Genomic DNA, 15,802 nt, shown 5'->3' with positions numbered 1-15,802 from the left:
AACAAAAAAATAAAAACATTTGTTATGTGTTAGGTAAGTGAATGGATGGATGAGCTGACTGAGCCATGAACAGCACTGCTATTTTGAAGCATGGAAGGCTGATAGTCGTGTATGTATGTAATCAGAAATGACCATATGCATACAACGGTTTTTTGGGGGGTTTTTTGTTGTTGTTTTTTTGTGGTTCCTGATTTCGTCAGGAATATTTAAAAATAATGCATCATTTTTAAAAAAAAAAGAAAAAAAAGAAAAAGAAAAATACTGCTACTAAAATAAAATAGTGAGAAACAGCGAGATTAAGTCCGTCCAATCGGCTTCTTCTAGATCCAGAATTAAATTAAGCATTATAAGAAAAAATATACCAGTTTATACGTTTTTAACCAGCATGCTACACAAGCCTTTCAATGTTTATTATTTATTTCTAGAATTTAAGGCAGACTACCCAAGAGGCGCTGTTAATCTCTGTCCATGCTGACAGGAAGCTCTCTGGCTGTGGCAGATAAGAAGTACACGCACGTGTTTTTATGACTTCACGAGTTTTGGTAACAGATAGCTATTTTTAGACAGAATACGTTGTGAAATCTGCTCTCACTCACGCCTGCGTTTTACTCACTAGAAAACGTCTCCACTTAAACTATTATTCTGAAAAGCGGAAGTTGTTTTTGTTGTTTGATACACAACGCTAATGATTCGTCTCCCTCGTTCACGGTAACTAAAGATGGAGTCGCCAGAAAACCTGCATGGTCCAGCAGTCGGTGTCGCGCAGGATGCTACACCAACCACCGTGGACGTGGACACCGCAGTGTTTCTGCTAGGAGCGGGTGTAACAACCCTCACACACCCGCTGCTGTACGTCAAGCTGCTAATACAGGTAGCCGATGTAGCTAGCTAACAGTCATCATAGAGGCTGAATATGAATATACAGCTTCCGTGCTGTTTTTGGAAATATGTCAACTCATGCTTCTATTTACTCATTTAGCTTAGCAGTGAAATGTAATCGCTTGCTGTGGGTTACATTTATAACCGCTATGGGCAGAAGAGTCTATAGTGTTGTCTTGTTTTCCTCATCGATACGAAATTGCGTTTGACTTTTAAATCCGAGCCTCACCTCAAAAATACTGTAAATCTAAGCAGTTATTTCTGCTCCGTCGAATCATTTACAAATGTACTGTTTATACAGGTGGAAAGCTGCAGTCAGCTGAGACTGAAGATGCCACTAATGTTTCTCCCACTAAAACGTCCAGATGAACAGAATAAACTTTTTAGGATTTCCTTACCTGGATGATGCATCAAGACATTCTGTTGTGCTCATTCTGTAAAACCCTCCAAACTTAGAATGAACATCCAGCATTGTTTTAAACACTGAAAATGTATTGCAAAAGCTGGATGACGGGAAAAACTATAAGCCCCGAGTCCTGTAGTCAAAGACTGATGGCTCTACTGTGAGGTCCGTTTTCCATTTTCTCCAAATTTTAAACACACTTGACTTGGAACAAGCTACATCTTTATTTTGGGTCCATGCTTTCGTTTACTTAGCCAGATGTTACAACTTGTTAAGGTCTGCAAGCACCCTCTTTTCACTATTTTGAATAATTAGGTATATATATATATATATATGTATATGTGTGTGTGTGTGTGTGTATATGTATATAGATAGATATGTATAACTCCCTGCTCCCCCCTGCGGGTGGTCTATCCTTCAAGCTCGGATCCTCTACCAGAGGCCACCTCCTTTATCTGCTGGTGGTACATACCGTGCTGGGGCCTGTCCTTCCATGATTTTATGAGAGAGATAATCTCTGAATAATACTTAAATCTATTAGCCAGAACTAACCAACCAAGTCGGTGATGCCATGTGGCACAAGATGGCGCTAAACGTGTTACGCTTTTGAAAGCAGGTCTCCATAGTGTAAATGAACCTTTACTCTTGTAGTGTTTCATGTTCACTTTAATTAAAGCAATGTGATTTGTTTGGGGCCTCTTTAATGAAGCCAGTTCTTAAACATAAAATAGCTTCGATCCACTGCAGATGCTTGTGATGGACGACCTGTCCAACGTGCACCTTGGGTGTCACTCTGTGACAGCTGGGTTGAACTGTGTGGACTGATAGTTTTGTGTCACATCTGTAGTTTGAGGATGTGCTTTCAGAGCTTTTACTGTGTTTTACTTTATTCAAATCAAGGTTGGTGATTCCATAACTTTAGATAGGACTGTAGACTGTACACCTCACAGTCATTAGATTTCAGCGATCGCCTGTGAAATATTTTTGAACTAATGTGCCCAACAGCTCTCTTCACCATCTGTATTTAAGATTTATTTAAGTTTTTTTCAGTGCAGACTTTAATGTGAACATGCTGTTCTGGCACACTGATGTCCAAAAACGTGGAAATTTTACACTGATTTTTCTTCTAGCTTGTCATCTGTAAACCACATCACTTAACATGATTGGTCCTTTATTGTGATTTTTGCCTCTAAATAACAGCAAAACAAATTTAGTTGTTCTACACTTTATCTAGTTATTGGTGATTCTGCTTTAATCGTCTTTCAGGCGTCAGAGCAGATGACATTGAAGGAGACATGAATCTGCTGGTTCAGGATAAATGTAGATTCAGTAAAATCATAATTCATGTTGGCAGTAATGACACTGATCACATCAATTGGAGGTCACTACAATGAATATTGAATTGGTGTGTAACTTTGCAAAGCAGTGTCAAACAGTTTTTTTTCTCTGATTAAATCCCTTGAATTAGATTATCTAATGAACCCACTCTGAGCTAATGCTGAGTTTTCAGATCTTGTGAGGAAGAAGGTTGGAGAGACAGTGAGCACAACTGGATCTGAAGATGTACTCATCCTTTTGTTCCGTGTTGATTGGAAATCCAGATCCTAACCCAAACCCGGATTCTTTCATCTAACACCGGAAAAATAAGCAAAAGGGTAAAAAACAAAAACAAGCCAGTGTGCAGGTTCACAGTGTGGACAGCATCCCAACATCCCTTTAGTGTCTCTGCTGGAATTTTCAACTGTGAACTGTTCCAGTCAGCTTAACTGCTTATCTTGCAGAAGACAAAGAGATAAATCCTGAATCTCTTCTTCACCTAATTTTTATACCTCTGTTACAGAATGGCACAGCTTCTCAGGTGACATCTGGCCTCACCCATTGTGACATCCAGTCATGTGGTTGACAACTGATCAGCCACCCTTATCATTCTCTCTCTATCTGTTTGAATTTTCCACATAGCTGATATAAACCAAAGTTTAAACCTCCATCCACCCATTTCCTTCTGCTGATCGAGGCAGCAGCCTAAGCAGAGAAGATCGCACACAAACATTTGTACAGAATACACAGCACACTTACACACTGTATTTAAGAAGTCAGGCGTCCTTTTAGATTAGTGGCTCGTTGGTGTCACTCACTCCCACACACGTCACATCTTTTCCACACACACATGAACACTTACTTTCCAAGGTTGTTTCTACACAGCTTCTCAGTAAGAGGACTGTGATTGGAATCATTGTTATAGATTATATTTTCTTATTCATGATATTGGTCAAAGCTACACCTGATTAGACTCTGATTAGCTTTAAGCTATAATTAACTATCAGCAAAAACACGTGTTATGGTTCAACACCTGATTCAGAGTCACAGTGCTGCAGTCGTATGCAGACGCTAATCTGCACGGGCCAAATCTGGATCATGTCTGCAAAAATCCAGCCATGAGAATAATTTTCATACTCAACCCATTTCTCATTTGACATATTAGTCAGACGTGTACTTTGTTTTATGTCTTGATTAAGAATAAAGCTGATTTACTATTAGCAAACGCACATCCAGATAAACTGGTTTTTTATTGAGGGCGGCGTTTTTATTCCAAAAGGCAAATTGATGACACGTTGCTGAGATGGTCATCTTTCTTTAATTTCATCTCATTCAGTGTTTACATTTTTTACTCTTTCATTTTGGCTCATTATGTCTGTTTTTCAAAACCTGAATTGTTCTGTTTGTCACTGATTTAAAATAATGATTTAAATGTATTTTGGTCAGTTGTTTAAGTCGTCCAGTCTGTTCTTGGAAAGCAAACACCCGAAGCTGTAGTTGAATAAAAGAAAATGGTCGTGTAGAGAATCTGTTTAATTGAAACTGCTGTTGTCTCCAGGTGGGACATGAGCCTCTTCCCCCGACTGTGGGCACAACTATGTTTGGAAGGAGAGTTTTATACCTGCCCGGCTTTCTCTCTTATGGTGAGTGAAGTGTAATTAATGGATGACTTATCGTCTAACTGGACAAAGCATGAACGTTTTACAGGACATGAATTTGTTTTCAGCGCAGCATATTGTCAAGGTGGATGGAAAGAGAGGACTTCTTCGTGGCCTCTCACCACGTATTGTATCCAGTGCCATCTCTACTGTGGTGAGGAGCAAAGTTAAACAGGTAAGCAGGAAATGAGATTAAGATGGTACAAAGGGTACAACCCTTCTTGCTAAGATGAATAAGCAGATGTTTCTCTATAACTGGATCCATCAGAGGTGCCTGTATAAGTCATTTGAATTAGCAGTTCTGACAGTGTGACCTCCATCAAGAATCTCTGTGATTCAACTTGAACTTAACATAAAACTGTTAAAAATTCCCTTTGTTATCTTTGGATTTCAACCTGGACAAGCTGGAGTATTGTATTGATTGTAACTCTTTAAAATCTGAAAGATAACGAACAAAAACGGAGCTGCATATGTTCTATATGTTCTATTGCAAAGGCTTATACAGAAGCACAATGATGATAGCCAATGATGAGGCCACGCTCTGTACTTTACACAGAGTGTGGGAACCAAACTGTTAAACAGCTGATATTAGACTTTCCTTACCAGCCTTCGTATTAAAAACGAATACGTATAAACACTACACTCTGACTTTTCCCATACCGCAGTGTTACTGAATTATTACTTTAACATGCTGCTGAATGTTTCACGTCACAGTGTTTCAGATGCAGCACAGGGTCACTGTGCTTATATTTATGTGGCCCCAGCAGGGCCATGCTGCAAATAAGATTTTCCCCCTGTGTATTTAAATGCCTCTAAAACAAGAGGCATTTGCCAAGTGTGTGAAGATTACAGGCACTCGTCTGACACTATACTGCGCTAACACAACTACAGTTTTATGAAATGAAATCAAATTGTCATTGTTTTCCAAAAACCTGTGGATGGAATTTAAGATGATTAAAACTCGAGACATGCCTGTGGTCTCAATGATCTGTAATTGGCTGAAACAGCTCGAACAGGAAGTGATTTATTTACCGCCACCTTATTATTAAAGCTAAATTAATAATATTCAGTGTTGAATAGAAACCTTGGGTTTTTACCGTTCTCCTGTATGAATCACTAACAGCAAGCTCTCCCAGCTTTGCAGGCTGCTTTTGTCTGGAGGAAAGTCTCCTGAATCAGTGGGATGCCATTTCCAGTGTTTGTGTTCCCTTTTTGTTGTGATGTCCTGACAGAGGACAAGTTATTTCAGGTTTCATGTCAATGTTGTGCTAATGTTTTGGGGGTTTTTTTTCTTTAAATAATATTTTTAATTTGGTTTTTATTGCTGCTCAGTGTTGTTGTCATTACTGGTTCAGTTTTTGACAAAAGCACATTCAAAGCTTTTTCCCATTCAGTGAATTTTCATAATGATAATAATCCTCTGCTGTCACATTGCTGTAACATATGGATTTTCAGCCAGGGCACAGTTTGATAGCAGAAGTGTTACAATAGGAATCAATTTCAATTCCTTTTTATTATCCATTAATTCATTTTTGCCTTTCATGTAAACATGGTCTGTAATTTTTTGTAATGTTGCTGCAGTTTGTAGTCAAAATATTAGTGAAGTTCAAAGGACTTACATGTTGTTTATTTGTTACCAGTTACAAATAAGAACAGCTGATGTGCTTGAATAGGCCTTTGAGAAATGACAGGCAGTAAAGTGTAATCACTGTGCTCACGCATATGATTTTATTTAAAACATGCATAAGAATTTGTGGTTCTGCAAAAATAAACTTGGGTTTTTAAGTGATTGTGCAGGTGGAGCTGTAGATGATTGATGTTGTCGATGAATGTTATGTTCTTTAAATATCTGATTACACAATAGTGTGTTTTGAAGGGTAATCGGAGTTCTTTGTTCAGCAGATAGACGTCCTGTTTAAAAACAGCGACCAGCAGAATTCACTCAGGAAAGTGGTCAAAGAGGTGAGACAACTCTGTGAGGGCTGTTCTTCACTTCTTTCATTTAGAGTGTAGCTGAACTGATGTACAAATGTTTCCTTATTCATAAGTTGTGAAAAAGACAGAATACGATGATTTGAAAATCATTTAAGCCCTAAATTTAAAGGGTAAATAGTTCAATGATGATCAGTATCAAATGCTGTAACTGATAGATTTGGTTTTATTTGAAAACAATATTGGATCCTTTTTGATTAATCAATGCATTTCCAGAAAATTGTGAGGGCACAGCGTAAAACCTGAAATGTGGTATCATGCCACAAAATAAAAACCTTGCAAAACATCTTAGAACTACTTACTACAAGTTTTCCACTACTTCCTACTGGACCTGGTTTTTAAGGTTTCCCATTGGTTTCCCAATTTGCAAATTAATGATCAAGAAAAATGACCTCAACGCCCATTGTCCGTCAGTAGTGCTAATTATAGTCATTATAAAAAAATGTAATATTTATAACTTTATACTGTTTATATATGGGGAAACCTGCCGTCATTTGCAGGACCGTAAATGGACCAAAAGCGAGTTGGACCTCCTTTTGCCTTCAGAATTGTCTTAATTCTTCATGGCAGATTTTCAACCAGGTCCTGAAAGGATTCATCAGAGATTATGTTCCTTAAAAAATGCCAAAAAGTGTCTAGAAACAACCTTCATCCCTAAAATACGTTTTTGAGAAACCAAATGTTGGTAGGGACCAGAAATTGTGCATAATTCCTGTTAGGAAGTTCTTATATTTTCCCTGGAATTTCTCTGGGCAAATTTGAGACAGGCAAGTGGTGATCAAGTGAAAAATCTGGAAAGCAGAGGATATTTGTAGACATTGTCTTGCTATTTCTGGCTTTGAAAAACGTTCTCTTTACATTGCTTTGTCTCCCAGACCTCACATGAGATGATCATCCAGTGCCTGTCCAGAGTAGCCACCCATCCTTTTCATGGTATGTCAGCAACCGGAAATGTTTATTCTGCCATGAAACATTTCTTTTGAGTAAATAAAAAAAGCTATGCAGAGATTAGTAAAATAAAATAGTGCTGCAGTCACCTTAGAGGAAGAGATTTCCTGGTTTGAACTCCAGCTCCTGAGCTTCCAATGGGTTCTGTGGCTCCGCCCACAATCTAAAGAGACGCATGTTTGTGAGTCTAAAGTGAATGTAGGTCTGAGGTAGATAAAGTGCTCAAAGTTTATAGAACAAAGCACTCTGTCAACATATGATTAAAATGTGTCTGTATTCTAAATAAATGTGTGTCGTCAGTATAACTAAAAAAAGTACTGTGTTCTTTTTCTGTTGTTTTTAACTACTGATTAAGTATTTTTAATTGAATTCTGTCTTTACTGCGTGCTTTGAAAATTTGTAACTCCTTTTAATGCCTGATTGTGAACAGTGGCCTAAAATGTGAAGGTAGTGATTTGAGTCGTCACATGAAGCAGGAATCTCATGTTGGACTAACAGACTTGTTTACATATTGAACTATTCTTAGGCATCAATCTTTGTTTGCAGTTTACAGTATGTAGCATGTTCCCAGTCCTCGTGAAAGTGTTATGTTGTCCGGATGAAATGATCTGATAAACCTTTCTGCGTTGGCAGTTATGTCGGTACGCTGCATGGCTCAGTTTGTTGGCAGAGAAGTCAAGTATGGGTAAGACTTTGGTTTATACATAAATTTCATACAAGTGTTTTGTAGATGAAGAAAGTGGATTAAAAGAAACATTCTACACTCACATCTACATAAAAAAGCAAGATGATATTAAAGGTCTGTCTGATTTTTAGTGGGATGCTCAGCTGTATGGTCAAGATTTTCAAGGAGGAAGGAGTTGCTGGCTTCTATGTGTGAGTCATGCTTTTATTAGTACAGTCTGTCCTGCTCAGATATTGTGATCTTTCACCTCCAACCATCATAGCAGTGTTTGTGTGTTTGCAGTGGTCTCATACCGCATGTCCTGGGAGAGGTTCTGTTTCTGTGGTGTTGTAATCTCCTGGCTCACTTTATTAACACCTATGCTGTGGATGAAAGTGTAAGTCTGTCACCTTTACCTATTTCAACAAGCTTTGACAATAAATATAATTTTATAATAGTACTGTATTTTTATTAGGAAAACTATTGTATGTTCTAGGTGGGCACTTGAAGAGCATGTTCAACACCCGCTCTACCTCCTGAGCCACGCCTACCTTTGAGGTTGTGCCTCAGAAGGTAGAGCGCCCTTATTTTCCACAAAGCAAAAAAACAGAATTTAAAATGTAGTCAAAATGCAAAAATTAGATAACATTAAGTGGCTCAAGTGTAATGGACAGTGCAGTGCAGTAAGGGGGATTAAACAATGGGAGGTTGCACACTTGACAGATTAACAGATGAATCTCTGTATTATACGTATTATCCTGTTCATGTGGTATCAAAGATTTCCTGTGTACATTCAAAAACATACCGTAAGAGCTACAATGTGACAAACAAAAGAGCTCTCATGCAGCTTTAAAATTCCTGTCATAATTTAAAATCTGTTAATATAATCCAATTTGTATCCCTTCAACAAAATAAGACCAGATTCCTGTCAACAGAGCAAAGGCCCGGAAGTACACCGGAATATTATAACACTTAATTTAGAAAGAAATCTAAACTTTATATAAATGATTGCAAATCTTAGAAATCTATTTGGCCAATGCTGCTAATCATACAAAACACAAAATATTTTCTTAAAGTTGACACTGGCTATCCTGATGTGATAATGGACTTGCACTTATATAGTGCTTTTCTGCTCCACTTGGCCCATTTCCACACACACAATCTTACAAGTACATTTTTCTATCTCTGAGTGCTTTCTATAGAAAAATATATTTTTGACATCTGACGTTATTAGCCATTTCAGGGTCAAAACTCTTCTTTAAAGAGTTAAAAATGGTCTTTTATCTTCTATAAAATGATAGGTTTGGCTGTTCTCCCAGATGTTCCAATAAAATTTAACACTGAGGCATCCATGAAAAAGAGGATTCACAAGGTTCAAAGAAAGTTATCTCACTGAAAATGATATGCCATGTTCTGACTGAAGGATTTATAAAAACAGCTAAAAGTTGTAGCTCTGCTATCACTATGAATTTAATACAAGAAACAAAACATTCTCATTTTAATGTAACAGTTGAAGTCTTAGTTAGTCGAGTGGTTCAGGGGGTTGGGAAGCTCATCTTGTAACCGGAAGGTTGCAATTCTTGGTCGTATTGGTCGTTGTGTCCTTGGGCAAGACACTTCACCTACCACCTACTGGTGTTGGCCAGAATGGCCGATGGCGCGATATAGCTGCCTTGCTTCTGCCCCAAGGCAGCTGTGGCTAAAACTGTAGCTTGCCTCCACCAGTGTGTGAATGTGAGAGTGAATGAATAGTGGAATTGTAAAGCGCTTTGAGGGTCTCGAAAAGCGCTATATAAATGCAATCCATTATTAGTCTGAGAGTCCTTTTTTTTTTTTTTTTTTTTTTTTTTAAATTTCAACATTCAAATATTTGGCGTCTAGCGGACTGTGAGCCCATGGATTCTAATTACATCGTAAGGTTTTAAAAACTGAGCTTAAAAATGCAGTGCACATGAATAGTGCTAATAAAAAAGCAGAGAGGCCTACAGTGAACAGATTATTTTTAAGGGGTTTTTAGTATTGTTTGTATTAAAACAAAATACAAAGCATTACAATACATGAAAAAGACAACAGCATTAAAGAAGGAGGAGTTTGGACCCAGAAGCAGGGTTGTTACATCATCACTTAACAAGTGGATAGTCTCATAGACAAAAAGCTAAGCTAGTGTTTATGGCAGAGGTATTATTATCATCATCACCAGCTAGACAAAAGCCTGGGCTAGGCTAATGACAAAGTTGCCTTATTGCAAATAAACAACATACAGAAGAGGCACACTTGATACATGCAGACCATTAAGCAGTGTTGGAACACACTGTGGTACCATACGCTCGAAAGCATCAGTTGAACAGAAAGTAGTGTGATGGTACAAGAATGGTGAGAAAAAGGTGATTAACAATGGAAGAGAGACAGACCTTCATATAAATGTCGGTCTGCCCTACAGAGAAACTGCAAAGAAAGTCAAGGTGTCAGTGAGTCCAGTTTCCTTCAGCATCCAAAGGCTCAGAAACAAACTGACAGGAAGAGGTCTGCAGACCCAAAGACACGACTCAATCAGAGGACAAGTTTCTGAGAGTTAACAGCTGTGTGATAGGTGGCTCACAGGACAACAGCTTCAAGCAGCTTTATAGTGGTCGTCGTAAGAAAGTCTCAGTTTCAGCTGTGAAGAGAAGACTTTGAGCTGCAGGTTTGACAGGACGAGTTGCAGCAAGAAAGCCAGACGTCAGAATAAGACAAAGAGGTTTGGCTGGGCCGTGAAACACCACCATTGGACTACTGAAGAAATCTTGTGTTCATCACACAGGATCTTTGTGGTCGAGTAGGTAAAGGATGGTTCCACAGTGTGTGGTATCAACCGTCAAACAAGGAGGAGGAAGTGTGATGGTCTGGGGCTGTTTGCTGGATCCAGGGTCGGTGACTTGTACAGAGTGAGAGGCTCCCTGAACCAAAACACGTACCACAGCATTGTGCAGCACCATGCAGGATCCTCTGGTATGAGCTTAGTTGGTCAGGGCTTCATCCTACAGCAACATAAAGACCCAAAACATAGATCCAAGCTGTGCCAGAACTACCTCAGGAACAAAGAACAAGGTGGTGAGCTTGAAAACACGGAGTGTCCAGCACAGTCTCCAGACTTAAACCCCATCGAGCTGGTTTGAACTGGACAGAAGAGTGAAAGCAAAGCAACCTACAAGGTCCACGTTTATGGGAACTTCTGCTACAGATATGGGAGAATATTTGATTTCTATTGTAGAAAGAAGCCACGGCTGTCTTCAGCTGTTATATCTGCCAAAGGAGGCTACTCTGATGGGTCAAAGGTTAGAATACACTTTGGTCTATAAACTGATTCCACGATTTCTTTTTTAACTCCAGTTACTTATTTGTGCTATGCTTTCATTTCAGAGTGCAATCAGACAATAAACTGCGTAATTTTCAATAAAGAACTTGAAAATGTGGTGTTCTAAAACTTGTTACTGGTAGTTTATGAGGATTGCTGTGAAATTTTAGCTTCATATACTAGTTGTCTTTTGCATTTTACCAGATAGGTTTATTTTTTCATTTTTTTAATTACCCATTACTCAGACATTTTTATATATGTCTCCTATAATACATACAGTACATCTGGAAAGTATTCACAGAGCTTCATTTGTTCCACATTTTGTCATGTTACAGCCCTATTCATTGTTCACTGCAAAATGTTAAATACAATAACCTATAAAAGCAATTGCTTGAAATTCTTGCAAATTTCTATTCATAAAGAGAAAAATATAACAAGTACTTAAATATTCACAGCCTTTGCTTAATACTTGAAACACCTTTGGCAGCAATTACAGCCTCATGCCTCTTTGAGAGTGATGCTATAAGCTTTGCATACCTATTTTTGGGCAGCTTATTTCCCATTCTCCTTTGTGGAACCTCAGCTGGGGAGCAGCAGTGCACAGCCATTTCTCTCCAGAGGGTTTCAGTCTGGGCTCTGGCAGGGCCAGACATTCACACAGTAGTCAGGCAGGTTCTTATGTGTCTTTTACTGAGGAGTTGGCTTCACCCTGGCTACTTGGAGTACAGGAATGGTTGTTTCTGAAAGCTTCTCCTCTCTCCACAGAGCAATGCTGGGAGCTCTTTACTAAAGTGCCCATCAGGTACTTGGGCACCTCCCGAATAAGGCCCTTTTACCCAGATCATGTAGATTGACATGGTCAGACAGTTCTGGTGGTTCCAAACGTCTTCCATTTACGGACGATGGAGGCCACTGTGCTCATTAGAACCTTCAGTGCTGCAGAAATCTTTCTGTAGCCACCCTCAGATCTGTGCCATGATACAATCCTGCCCCTGAGGTCAATTCCTTGGTCTTTATTGATTACAAAATCATCCAGTGATCTATAGTGTCCGGGTACCATGCACATGTTCATATGTCTTATCAATATTTCATTCCTCTGCAGCCCATCCTGTGAGAGTGGTGGTCCCACAGTAGGATAAACCCACTTAGCTTTTTCATGCTGATCCTTGCCAGGCTGTGAGCTCAGGCTTGGCCAGCAGACGTTCACCCATAAGCCCCTATCCTGTTCCTGGTGACAGGGTAGGATCCCCGCTGACCCTGTCCCGAGCAGGCTACATTGAACCTTTGATTTATTATACTGCGTAGGGTGTCTGGCTCCTCACCCAGGACCAGTTTGATTTCGAAGACCCTACCAGTAGCAAATTGCACTTGACAACAAAGCTTCTGGGATTACTGGAGCACACAAACCCATCACCCTCACACACCAAAAACGAAAATGAGGAATGAAAGAAAACTCATCATTTAATACCGGTGTTTCAGAGACACTTGTATATGCTTACATGGTAATTTGTTGTTTATTATACAAACGATTGTAACTATTGAACTTTAAGTGCATTAGTTTTTGTTTCTGGAAACATGTAAATTCATTCAATAACATTTCCCCCTCTCTTTACATTTCTTTGCAGTTCAGTCAGGCCTCTGCAGTGAGAAGCTACACTAAATTTGTGATGGGCGTAAGTTCTCTCTTCAGACCATGAAAGGTTTCTCCTGTATGTCATAATTCAGTAATAATGCAGTGTGCGTTTTGTGCCTCATTAGATTGCAGTAAGTGTCCTTACATATCCATTCATGCTGGTTGCTGATCTTATGGTGGTAAACAATTGTGGGTGAGTCATTAAGCTAAACACAGTTATGAACTTAAAATGTAATATTGATTTAAACCCGATGCCGTAGACTCTTTCAAGGTTTATAATTAGCTTTTTATCGCACTCATATTAAATGGTTTCAGCGATTGTTTTTTTTTTCTCTCACCAACTTGAAACATGATGCTGTGATTGCAGGTCTGTGGAATACAAAAGAATAAAAAGACAAAAGTTGCACAAACCTTCTGGAAAAGGTTAAATTTAGTCAACAAAGATTAGAGAAACTGGAGCTCATATCATTTATAACTTTTTAAGGGTAATTTCAATCAGATGGCAGTTGGATTCCTGATCTCATAGATTTTTTTCATACAATGATTAAGAACAAAGTGGTGAAATTCTAAATGAGGAACTTCCTGTTTTTCATATGACTGCCACATACATGTTTTCTAGCAGCTTAGATTTATATATATATATATACTATATAATGATATAAATATATATACACTAGCGAAGGAAGGGCTTTAGTATGTGCTTTCCAGGTTATGTCCAATAATTTCAGCAGAACTGAAGTTGTAGAAATATTTCAAGGACCACTGGTAGACAAAGGACAAGCACCAGTGCTCATAACAAAAGTTAGTTTTAAATATGTTTACAGATTCCTCCATGAACTGCTCTTGTGTTACCATGTAGGCATTGATTGGAGTCTGACAGCATTTCCAAATCACTAAAGATCTCGAAATCTGACTAATGTGAGGCTCATACAATAAATGGTTCATCATTTTCACACTTGCAGTTTGTCTCCAGAACAGGGGCTTTTTGTGCTACATTAAAGTCTTTATTATGTTTACAGTAAATATGCTTTTAATATTTTTTTGCAAAATAATCGCTGATGCTTCAGTCTGACTGCTGAGCTTTGTCTTGTCAGACTGGCTGCAGGACTTCCTCCTCTGTCGCCCGTCTTTAGCTCCTGGCTGCACTGCTGGAATCACCTGAGCAACAAGGTACACTCACTATGTCACATGGCATTTGATTCCTTAATGCTATTTTATTATTCCATGACCAATTCACTGGAACTCAAAATAGAGGTAATAGAGATGCTGATGATGCAGAAGCTTTAGGAATGTTCAAATTAACAATCTGTAAAAGAAGGAATGCACTGGCTGGTTCAGCAACACCAAAAGGCCTGAAATACCACAGAAGACAACTGAAGAGGTAGAATTCTTCCTTAGATCAGAAAAAACATTCACAGTATGTAGCCATGTCAAGAAAGGAGGTAGTCGGTCTATCACTGTCAAAATCTATAATCAAGAAACACCTTTGTGAAGGTAAATGCAGAGGGTTCACAAAAAAGTGGAAACCACTTGTACACTACAGTAGGATAGTGGAGAGTAAGCAGGACACTGCCTGTTAAATAGGGTGGAGGTAGTGATGCAGCATGTGCATGTATGGATGCCAAGGGAACAGGTCACTTGCTGATAGAAGTAGCAGGATGAACTGCGACGTGTACAGGCCTATGCTCTCTGCTCAGGCAAAGCATACTGCAAAAGCCAGTCAGAAGACCAGAGCTGGAGTTCCCCAGTGCACTATATATTTTCCTATATTCCTTCTCTTTGTCTCCCTCACGCCAGGGTCACCTCTTTAGAGGATCCAGTTTCTTTTTCCGCCGAGTGCCCTTGACCTCCATCGAGGACTAACATGGTCATCGCCACCACCTGCTGGGATGTTCTTCACCTCCTGCTCAGAAACATTTTCCAAAGATATCGATCCCTTCCTTTGCCATCAGCCTGCTGTATCCATGTCATCAGCCTGCTGTATCCATCCAGACAGCTGGAGCAGCAGAACCTTTTTTGAAGTATGAGAAGCACATTCATTGTTATGATTATACCAGCTTCTACTCCTTTCCTCCCTGCTTCCAAACAATGCACCAACTATGGGCACCGTTTTGTTGCTGAGACTCACAAAGACATTTTAGAAATGATTCTCACATGAAATGATTTATTTGACTCATTTGCAGTGAGAACAGTACTTCCAAATTGCACCAATATGTTTGTTGGTACCTCTGCTATAGTCTGCAGCACTTTAAATATCTCTGGTTGTTTTAAAACTTGTCATTTTGCTTGATTTTAGATGTTATTAATCCACTCCAGTGTTGCAGCTGAACAGATGATCTGTTTTCAGTTTCTTTGCAATTAAAAACCTCTTTGTCTTTTTCTTGATGTTGCTCTTGCAAACTGAGTAAAGAGGTAATGCTATTTTTTTAAGTAAAAAATATTTTCTTTAAAAGAGGTTGGAGAAATGTATGAAAGTCAAGAAGCTCAAGATATTATATATGCCAGAGTCTAATAAAACGGAGAAATATGATTTTGAAGTTTGTACAATGTTTTCTTTTTTATCAGTCAGCCTTTAAACCTTTAAACCTGCCAATCGAGTGGTTTAAAAACCTGTTAACAGTCTGTTAGTTCTGAAAGCGTCCATGTTCGCTGATACATGTGACTGATAAATTAATTCTGCTTTATGTGTGTGACTCTAGTAACAACCCCACCTGCCTGTTTTTATTGATAAAAAATAAAATCTTTGCCACAACAGTGTTCATTTCATATTCAAAATGTGAAATATTATATAAGTTGTATACTGATGCTTTAAGATCCAATCTTAAGCAGTAAATAAGAACATATTGAGGGTTACTAGATATAGAATAGAAGATATAGAATAATAGAATAGTAAAGAATAGTTCATTGCCTGGGCCACTTTTTTAAACATGAATAAATAACTCACCGTTTTTCTAAGGCGACAAGTTTACATACT

The 15,802-nt window shown here is 38.7% G+C and overlaps 1 protein-coding gene across 11 annotated transcripts; it reads left to right on the top strand.

The window, feature by feature from the left end:
- The first annotated feature begins 507 nt into the window (after positions 1 to 507).
- LOC102296849 (mitochondrial carrier homolog 1) lies at positions 508 to 15,580 on the top strand. Of its 11 annotated transcripts, none has more exons than XM_042228690.1 (12): positions 513 to 871; positions 4,158 to 4,242; positions 4,326 to 4,432; positions 6,157 to 6,219; positions 7,125 to 7,182; positions 7,831 to 7,882; positions 8,014 to 8,073; positions 8,165 to 8,258; positions 12,821 to 12,868; positions 12,954 to 12,959; positions 13,923 to 13,998; positions 14,626 to 15,580. In XM_042228690.1, the coding sequence occupies exons 1-11, from the start codon at positions 719 to 721 to the stop codon at positions 13,959 to 13,961; spliced, it is 765 nt and encodes a 254-aa protein (XP_042084624.1). In that variant the 5' UTR covers positions 513 to 718; the 3' UTR covers positions 13,962 to 13,998; positions 14,626 to 15,580. The 11 variants fall into 11 exon arrangements, 10 of the variants coding, with proteins under 10 accessions (XP_042084621.1, XP_042084622.1, XP_042084623.1 ...); XM_005942729.3 differs by having other exon boundaries at positions 514 to 871; positions 6,160 to 6,219; positions 12,954 to 13,021; XM_005942728.3 differs by having other exon boundaries at positions 516 to 871; positions 12,954 to 13,021.
- The last annotated feature ends 222 nt before the right edge of the window (positions 15,581 to 15,802 follow it).

The sequence above is a fragment of the Haplochromis burtoni genome, unplaced genomic scaffold (genome assembly GCF_018398535.1).
Source record: "Haplochromis burtoni strain Fernald_Lab_line unplaced genomic scaffold, NCSU_Asbu1 Contig_342, whole genome shotgun sequence".
In the NCBI taxonomy this organism is placed as follows: Eukaryota; Metazoa; Chordata; class Actinopteri; order Cichliformes; family Cichlidae; genus Haplochromis; species Haplochromis burtoni.
This window is presented reverse-complemented; position numbering and strand designations above follow the sequence as displayed.